This window comes from Asparagus officinalis, chromosome 2 (genome assembly GCF_001876935.1).
Source record: "Asparagus officinalis chromosome 2, Aspof.V1, whole genome shotgun sequence".
NCBI classification, from domain to species: Eukaryota; Viridiplantae; Streptophyta; class Magnoliopsida; order Asparagales; family Asparagaceae; genus Asparagus; species Asparagus officinalis.
Window position 1 is genome coordinate 23849449 of NC_033795.1, and position 10482 is coordinate 23859930.

The 10482-nt window shown below is 43.1% G+C and overlaps 1 protein-coding gene across 1 annotated transcript in view; it reads right to left on the bottom strand.

The window, feature by feature from the left end:
• LOC109830541 (probable pre-mRNA-splicing factor ATP-dependent RNA helicase DEAH4) overlaps window positions 1–10482 on the bottom strand; it is a 58179-nt gene that overhangs the window by 40345 nt on the left and 7352 nt on the right. The window contains 2 exon segments of the mRNA XM_020397823.1: window positions 8804–8920; window positions 9135–9187. Coding sequence (XP_020253412.1) covers window positions 8804–8920; window positions 9135–9187 — 170 coding nt within the window.

Below are 10482 nucleotides of genomic sequence, written 5' to 3' on the forward strand. Positions count from 1 at the left end.
GAATGATTAGCATTTTTCGGATAGGTTCGAGATGAACCGGCAGATATATGTCAATTGTCCTTGTAGTCCTCTGAGTTCTTTGAGGTTTCTCTGGGGTTGTAACTCATGTATCGCCTTCACTTTATCAGGATCGATGTAGATACCCTTAGTGGTGCCAACGAATCCGATGAATTTATCGCTGGACATTCCCAGGAAGGACTTTGTAGGGTTCATATTTAATTAGTGACTCCGCATGAGATCGAACATCGTCTTCAAGTCTTTAATGTAGTCGTCTTTGCTGCGGATTTTCACGACCAAATCATCAACATAGCACTCGACGGTCTTTCGGATGTGTTCCTGAAAAATCTTCGTCATTGCCCGCTGGTATGTAGCGTCCGCGTTCTTCAAGCCGAAAGACATGACTGTGTAGCAAAAAACACCAAGGGACGTTCTGAACGCGGTATGCTTTTCGTCGTCCGGGTACATCTTGATTTGATTATCACCCGAAAATCCATCCATAAAGGACATTCTCTAGAATCCACACGAGGGTTGCAATTTGTGTATCGCCTTCACTTTATCAGGATCAATGTGGATACCCTTAGTGGTGACGAAGAATCTAAGGAACTTACCGCTGGACATTCCTAGGAAAGACTTAGTGGAATTCATCTTTAACTAGTGAGTCCGCATGAGATCAAACATCTTCCTCAAATCTTTGATATGATCGTCTTTGTTACGACTTTTCACGACCCGGTCATCAACATAACATTCAACGGTCTTCTGAGGTGTTCTTGGAAAATCTTTGACATTGCTCGTTGATAGGTGGCTCCTGCATTCTTCAATCCAAAAAGCATAACTGTGTAGCAGAAGACACCGAGGGGTGTCCTGAATATGATATGTTTTTTGTCGTTCGGGTACATCTTGATTTGATTGTAACCCGAGAACTCGTCCATTCTTTCGAATCCACACGTGTTGTCGATAATAACATCTATGATCAGAAGAGGAAAATCATCCTTTGGGCAAACGGTGTTCAGGTATCTGAAGTCGATGCAGATCCTGATTTTTTCCTTTTTTTAAGGACCGGTACAATATTTGCTAGCCAGTCGAAATGTTGCTCTTTCCTGATAAAGCCCGAGTCGATCAGCATTTTAACTTCAGACTCGATTGCTTTCATCATTTGCGGACGAAACCGTCTTTGCTATTGCATAACAGGTTTGCATCCGATTTGATGTTGAGGTGATGCATCGTCACGTTTGGGTCAAGTCCTGGCATATCCTCGTAATTTCAGGGGGAAAAATATATGTATTCCCTAATGAGGACAATTAACTCTTCCTTCTCGTCTGACGGAAGGCTATCGTTGATGAATATAGGTTTCGGATTCGCTTCGTCACCCATATTCACCTAGACCACTTTGTTTTTTGTGGGAGGTTCTCTTTGTTCGAATCTATCACCATATTGGATATTCAGGTGATGGATCCAAGGATCTTCCTAAGTTGGTAATTGATCGTCCTCCTCCATTGTGACAGGATCGACCATGACCATATTCGACATTAGGCCTCTGAATATTTCTCCAAGGCTGATGTCGGAGTTCCAACTTGAAGAATTGAATGAGTATCCGTACTTATTCGCTAATCGGTCGATGACTTGCCAGCAACACTCGTCATCGGATGAAGAGACGTAGCCTAGACCCCTTTTATAGTCATAATAGTTATCGGGTTTTCCTTTCGGTACGTAGACCGGACGAGGTGGAACTCGTGGACCTCGAAGAAAACAAAGACCTTCGAGTGCGAAGTTGTATCCCCATTTCTCCATGAAGTTACACGCTTGTTGACTGTATATGAACAAGTGAGGACCGGGTCTTTCATCGTCACTATCTTCCTTTGAGAAAGGATCTGATGGTGATGATATCTCCCCTTTGCCAAAAATTAACTCATTTTACGCTTTGTCGTCATACAAGACGATCGAAGCGGCATATGTATATCGGGGTTATCATACAGCCCTTGCATTACATCATCAAGACAAAACGAATACTCTAAATCGTTATTTATTTTCCTTTCGGCAAGTTATCAATTACAACTACCATCTGACGATTCTCCACCGTCAAGATTGATTACAAATGATACAATGTCATTTAATACAAAACCTCTGTTGTAATTAAGTCCAGCCTCGGTGTCAGCTTCTTCTCCGTTGTCCGTGCTTTGGGCCGATGGTTCAACATCGGATTCAGCACCATAAAGAAGAGAATCGGTAAAGTAGTTTTTTAATCTCTTAAATGGTTGTTTATCCGCGACCACTGTCTTGACCTCGTTATTAGCGTCTATATATTTTAGACACTGATGGAGGGTGAAAGGGACTACAACATTATCATGAATCTAGGATCGACCCAATAGTAAGTTAAAATAGGTCTCTACATTGATCACATAGCACATGACCTCCGATCTTAAATCTCCGAGTTGGCACTTCACCCGGATTTTACCCAATGACCTAGACCTACTGGTGTTAAATTCGTAGATAACAGTGCTTGTGAATGCCAACTTGCTAGTGGGAATTCTAAGATTATACATCAATCGGAGTGACATAATGCTGACAGCGGAACTCGGATCGACTTGAATCCGATTGACAACGTTGGAACCGATGTATCTAGTGAAATACAATAGTCTGTCATGCTTTGAGTTTCTCGTTTGCATGTCCTCTTTGGTAAAGGTTATACAGGGGAACTGTTTGGCCACGAGATTGCAGTGCTGAACTGACGACTCCGGCTCTTCGGGAGCTGGCCTGATCTGAGTGAGAAACACATCAGAATCAGCCAGAGCTTCTTGCAAAGCCTCCCGGGTGTCTTTAGATAGACGTAGTAACTCATATAGAGTTATCCTCGTTGGGATGTTAGCCAGTTGAGCCATAACATCGAAGCGGTACGGAACGTTCGAACTTCCCGATTCATCTCTCCTAATCGGACGATTGAAACGAGACTGCTTCGGGTTTTGAACCACTTGGTGTTGGGGTTCCTTTTATTTAGCCACAACCTTCATCTGTTTATTGGTTGATGGCTGCTGAGGTTCTTCAAAAGACTTTGGCGTGGTCGTGACCATCCCCTGCACAGCCAATTGATCGATCACCTTGAGATAATTGAATCGATACTCGTTCCCGCTTCTAGTGATAAAGGTCGGTTCTTCGCTGGTCACAAAAGCTTCATGTTCAATCATCGGAAAGCGGGAAGGTAAGGATCCCTTCGTCGTTTTCCTCTGGAATTGTTGTGGTGGTGCAACAAGACTTTTCTTTGGACTTGTATTTCTTCTTAGAAGAGGACCCCGTCCACTGTTCGTCTTCGAGCAGATATAGATGGACCAAAAGAATTTCATTGTTCGGGGCCGTATGTGGCACTAGCTCCTTCTGGCGCTGTCCGTGAGGATCGTCGTTGACGGTCTTGGTCTCCACCTTCGTCATGAATTCTGGTAAAAATCATGTTAGGGAAACAGACCCGAAGCTGATAGTAACTACGTTTGCACCTATCTTCTTTTCCTTGGGTTGCTTCGCAGTGATGATCCTGACGTCAATCAGGGCCTGAATTTTGTCTTTAAGCGCATAACATGTCTTGGTGGGATGATGAACCGCCCTATGAAATACGTAGTATTTTGGATCTTTTGTCTTCTTAGCTCCCTCCTAGTCAGTGATTGGAGGCAACTTGATCTTGTTGTTTTCCAGAAGGTAGTTGAATATATCGGGAACCTCGTCTTCCTTAAAAGAATACTCATTTGGGAACTTTGGTTCCGCGATCTTCTGTTGCCTTTGATGTCTCTGTTGTCATTGAGACGACGACTACTGCGGCGCTTAAGGTTGTGCTTATTGTCGGGGTTATAGTTGGAATGTCTGATTCGCGTCCACTGTCTTTGATGGCGCCTTCCCTCTACCACGAGGGACGAAGTTCTGCTTAGGGCGATTCACTACCGTTTGACCTCTCTCAGCCTTCTTCCTTTTGAGGAAGCGTTCGGCAACGCTTCCCCGCGCACTTTCAGATCTTTCCAAATTTTGGACGGCGTTGTTCGCATGATTTCTAGCACATCCAAAGAGATGTGGTTGTGACAAGTTTGGAGAATGAACTCCTCTGTGATCGGGTCTCGACAATTCATTGCCTTATTTTGGAAACGTTTAACGAAGTTATTGACCGTTTCTCCGTCTTTTTGCTTCTCATCAAACAATGTGTCGATTGACACATCAGTGTCATCATCGAAGAAGTTGGTGAGAAACATACTCTTTATGTCGTCCCAACTGTTGATACTTCCTGGCTTGAGACGGCGGTACCAATCGAAGGTAGCTCTGCGAAGGGTGCTAACGAATAACCGAACCATCAAGGGTTCATTACCAGAGATCACACCTAGGTGAAACTTGAAGTAGATTAAATGTTGAGTGGGGGAGCCTCTCCCGTCAAACAACGTGAAGTTGATTAGATTAAACTTCATCGGATATGGGATCAACTCTCACTCTCTTGGATAGAGACGCGAAATACCGATCTTCTTTACCTCTTGAGCAGACATCAATGCGTTGATCTTGCTCTCCAGGTCTTTCATTTTCCCGTCCTCACTTGTATTTTTCTTGGGACGATTTCGAGGAGAAACAACTGGACCACCCCTAGCGTTATTACCATCAGTGGGATCACCCCCAGCATTTTGGTCCACAAGAGGGGTATCAACGTTGGGATTTTCATCCACGTCTGAATCACTACATCCTTGATTAGTAGCGTTGTGACGGCTAGATTCACCAATCTAGTTTGATAAGGCTTGAATCTGTTGGTTTTGTACTTCCCTCATTCGCTGCATGGTCAACTCCATCTCAGCTTTGAATTCTTCTTTCTGTTTTGCCAAAGCTTCTTGGAGCAACTGAGCTATTTGCTTAGTGTTGATCATGAATGCTTCACGTGATCTTCTCGTACTGGATACCATATTGTCATAACGACTGCGGAGTTAGCATCTGACGCTTAATTGTCTGAGTGTCCTCTGCTCGGCCTAGATCTGATAGTATCTGACCGTAACCAAGTGAGACGCTGGGATGCCCCTGGAAAGGGATCGGGACTGGAACGTCGTGTTGACTTTCTCTTATCGGCCATGTTGATGGTGACTTCTGGGAGTTCGTTATCCTGACCGATTGATCTTTTGCGGAAGCATCTTGATTTAGATTTGGACGCTACAGTGGAGATACATTCAAATACCGAGACCCTCCGTAGAACAATCCTAGGGCAGCTACATGCCGATAATACTGTCTTGATTAACTTTTCACACGGGCAAGGAGAGTCCGATTTTGGGATACTTCTCTTTCGAGAGTTCCTTGTACCCCTAGTCTGATAGTACAACTCATCGACGCTATGGCCGAAGCAACCCATCAGCTATTAACTTGATTCCCCAGGTATGACGTTGTCATGTAACGAACATGTCTCCTTCCGGGAATGTAACGCCTTGTTAGCGTTCTTAGGAGTCGTACGTTTAGACTCACCCCCTTGCGAGTGTGAAATCTCAACGGGCTCCTGATCCTGGACACGCAACCCTAAACGGGCGGTTACGGGTGTTTTCGTGATATGGGTTAGCTTCAACTTGTTAGGAGGACACGTACGGTTCCCAGCCTAAAGAGTCACTCGGGATTTGTTTACCGAACCTAAACGTTCTTTAACTGGAGCTTTGCTCCAATCCTCGTGCAAAGGACCAAAGCGATCCTCCATCTTCATTTTAAATTTGGACAGGTCCACGCTGCCATAAGGCTTCACCAGAGGTACAGGATCAGATGGAGTGGGATCGGAGGCTGTCGGAGGCTGAGAAACACGTGCGGAGCTGAGACCGGGTGCTAAACACCCTCGGTGTTTCACACCAGGTGCGAAACACATTCGCACCATTAGGTGCAAAACACCTTTCGCACCAAGTAGCGGTGTTTTGCTTGTTTTCAGTGCTGTTTTCGGTGTTGTTTTGGCCTTCGGCACCCAGACTTATTTAGATTTCAACGATTCTTTGGCCGCATCTTCCTTCTACAACTCTTGTGTCTTCTGCACGAGAATCTATGTGTGCGCAAGAAGTGCACGACGCTTCTAGATGCACTCCTCAAGAGTCAAACGAGCTTGTTTGACACAGACCTGCTTATTGGTTGAGGCGTCCATTGCTTGCTACGGTGGTGGCTTAGTCGTTTAGCGCCTCCTAAATTCTAAGTTCGCTTGATAGCGGAGTCCATCCACCTGCTCCAGAGCTTTGGCGAACTGACGGGCAAGACGTTGGCGTCGCCTCCGACGAGCCCTCTTCGTCAGAATTGGCGCACCTTCAACGGGAAACTCCTTGATTGATGAGTTGTTCTCAGCATCAGATCTGGCTTGCTTAGGTGCCAGAGAGGCGATATGGCGAGAATCAACGCTCTGTCTTCAGATCCAAAGACCAACAAACATTCTTCAACGAAGAGGTCTTTCTGCGCTTGCAAGGAGAGGAGGATCTGGAGGATGAGACGTACTCCTCCAACTTCTGCTGGTCGAACTCGTATTCGACCTCTGCTTCAATCAATATCTTGATCAATAGTTGCGACACTATAGCCTCGACAGTGAAGCTGTTGGCTCCTACTGTGGTCGTCAGCGTGTTTGCGTCGGAAATTGATTTCTTAGTGGAATCCATTACAATCGTTTATCGACTTTTACAGATTTAAAAAAGATGAGTCTTTTATAACTTCTTTACACAAAAGAAATAGATCAACAATTCCCTAGAAACACATGCAGAGGACGTTTATCACCCGCTGCTTACGTGAGATCTTTGCATGTGCCGGGGTTTATCCGTGAACCACCGCGAATTAGATCCGATTGATTTCGTTGTCTCGCAAAGGAAATAAGAAATTGAAGTGAACGAGTTAGCAAGATGAGACAAACACTCTTCTCGAGATCAAATTAAAGTTTGATCTCAAGGGAAGCAGATAACAGGTGCTGAAGGGTTGCAGATCTGTCGAACTCCTCTTTGAAATTTGTACTCCTCTGCTGTTCAAAATGACAGGGCTTCGCTGACAGCTCCGAATTCCCGATCTCCCGTGTATAGAGGCCTTAGGGCTGTATCTATAGGCTTCAGAAATTCTATTTTCGGATAAGAACGGATGATTTGATCTCATCTTCAACTATAACCACTTTATCACGTTCAAAGATAGCCCCAAATCAGTTGGGGAGGTTCTGGGATAAAATCTTATTGAAAAAATGAGCGAAAACAGCTTTACTGGGCGAGAGACACCGCTGGTGTCTCGCCCATTAGGTGAGACACTGTTGGTGTCTCTCCTATTTGGGCGTGACGTCGTTGGCATATTTTCGTTGTTTTGTCTCTAATTCTCCAGTCCGATCTCGGAATGAAGTGATCCAAAATGCGTTGTAAAGCTAGAGAAGAGATCTACAATCTCCCATGGGCAAAATACACATGGAGTGAGCAAGACACGAGTGGCGCTTCGCTCTTTGTGGGTGAAGCATAACTCCCGATCGAGTCGTTTCTTCGTTATTTTCTCATCCCGTTGACTCGTATGCTTTGCCAACTCGCTTCATGCGCTTGTTAGCTTCGCTACAGCATCTGATAATCCTCCTTGACTTGGATAATAACGTTTATCGTATTTTCTCCGTCTCGAGCTGCGTACGGGAACCTATAGGTAATTTTTGACGCCTACACTTTTAACTCCATTCCGCATTACTCCATAAGGCTTTTTCCCATTGTAGAAGATATCCTGCTACTACCTCGTTGACTTAGGCCACGTTGACTTGGGCCACGTCCAAGTGCAAGTGTGGCTTATCATCCTTTTGCAATCATCCCCTCAGTAAGCAATTGCCTCACCATACTATTACACAATGTTATCGATAGCGGATAACGTCGCGTAACGGTGAGGCATCGCTAAGGCTATTTGGGGCTATTGTGGTAAAATAGCGGTAAAAAGCGCAAAGTCAAATAACGGTCTAATTTAGTTATGTATAAATACTAAAAAAATATTAAAAAAAATCTAAAAAAATTAAAAGTACATATTTGATAATTTAAAGAGATCCTAAACATGAAATAGACATGTAACCATCACGTAATATAGAAGACGACTGGAAGAGTCAGAGTCACCGTATTTGAGAAGCAAAGCTGAGCGGTAAAAGGGTTGTCCTAAGAGGAGCCCACGGTGGAGGTGAGAGAAAGTACTAAGGTAGGTGCAAGAGGCTATGAGAGGTGACAGGAATATGCTGAAAATCACAGGAGACTATGGAATGTAATGATCAAGAGTCGGGTTTAATTTTAGAAAAATAAACCTCAAACCGCTTTTAAATAGCAGTCAAAAAGTGGATTTCGCATGCAATCGCCCACTATTTACCGTTATAGTACACTATTGGCCTCTTTTGCAAACGAAAAACACATTCCGTAATATGTCACCGGTATTGGGCGATAGCGTAGCGGGAAGGGACCGCTAACACTATTAACTCCGCTATTGCGGGGCTATTTACCGCTATTTATAACGGTGCTATTACAGCATGTGAGGCCCAATCCTCTGGCAGATTCCTCCTTTTGCTCCCCAATTTACAGGCATCAACAACCATTTCCAGTTGTCGTTCCAAAGTCATTCAGTTCACAAATCATCCTTCACTGATAATTTAAGTTCTAAAGCCAGAAAGTCTCAAAGAGATATTCATTGAGCAGAAATACTAATACGCTTTAGAGGAAAAACCTTCAATTGAGCACATAGAAAACAGAACATCCTGCTTTAGATTTTACTTGGTGTTTCAAATAAGTTTCGAACAAAGTGGTTTCAGTTTACAGTCATCAGTCTTCCCAACTTCTCAAATGGTAATGCAAGAAGAAGAAATATTTACCTGCATTTCAGGAGGTAAAGAGCCATGAAGCGGAAGAACTAGAGCATCCATAACAGAACCTTCCTCAAGGCGTTGGATTCTTTCCTCCAACTTCGACACAGTTTTCTCTATATCATCCTAAAGCCAATCATTCTTGATAATATTAGCGAGACATAGATTACACACTACTGATCAGTTTTCTCATATCAATCTGATATTATCATGGAAAACAACTCAGAGAATTTGAGCCTAGCTAGCCTGGATAGTGGTGAAGATTTTCTGAAAAATTGAGCTGATGGCAACAAACAGAAAAAATCATAGAAAACAAGAGAAATCCAAGCATACCACTCACCTGTCCGGTCATGAATATTAGGATATCTCCAGGTGGCTCACGAATGTGTATATCTGTTGACAGCAAGAAAATTTGTAAATGTAACAGGAAAAGAGATAGATGGTGGGTCAAAAGAAAAGGAAACTAAAAACAAGAAAGTTCTGCATGAGCTCAGTATCAAGATAATCAAACTGAACCCTTTCAAATGTCAACCTATTAACAAACATGTATACCACAAGAGAGAGAGAAAAGGGGGGGGGGTGTGTGTGTGTGTGTGTGTGTGTGGGGGGGGGGGGGGGGCAGATAGTTATTGAAATTAAATAGCAAAAGCACTTTGAACCATTAGATGCAATGTTTTAATTATCGGCTGATAAACCAATATTATTGGCGATTTATCGGTTTTGGGGCCCTTCCACTATGATAAATTCGATTCTAAATCGGTTATCATTTTTAGATATTTATCGCCAATAATGCGGCGATAAAGTGAGTTATCGGCCGATATTGTCGGCCCAAAATCCGGAATTATCGGCCTTTGGTTTGAGTTTTGATTTTGGGCAACGGGTATCTATTCAATGCACTTTAAACCCCACCCTACCCGAGTTTCTACCATTGGTTAGTGATGCTAAAGATAATTATTTACATTATGGTATGTTTATATTTCATTAAGTACGGTTAGATTATATTTTAGAATATTATATTATGTACATCACCATCCGGTAATGTCACTCCGATAAATACTACTTATCCTCATATATCCCCGATATCCGCTATCCGATATGGATTTTGATCGTCCGATAAATCTCCGATAACTGATATTTAAAACCTTGATTAAATGGGATAATACACCATGACTACATCAAAAGGTACTTGCACGACAGGGCCATATCAGGAAATGAAAATAAGCTCCACCCAAAGAAGCCTCAAGGGGCAGGGGAAAAAGAAAAACTTCATGAAGAAACCCACGAACCAGCAAAGATTAGTAGAAACAAAAGGACAGATAAGAAAATAGAGTTTCGGAAGATACCATATGCTACTCTGTATAATAATCTTCATGAAGGTTAGCATAAGTGTGTGCTGGCAGACAAAAAAAATGATAGCCACACTTAAGGAAGAAAATGAATCGCAACAAGAATGAACTAAACCAACATCTTTGGCATGATTATATAATAATAAGCATGGGAAAATGTCGATGTGAGATCACAAATGAGGATGAGAAAACAAATGTGCATCTGACAATTGCTAACCTTTTAGAAATTAACAACATACAACACTGTTATGGCTGGCTACATACAAGCATTTTTATTTGATAATTGAACAGTGGATTGAAGCCTGGGAGGGGAAATTCACAAGCCTGACGTATCAGGAGGGT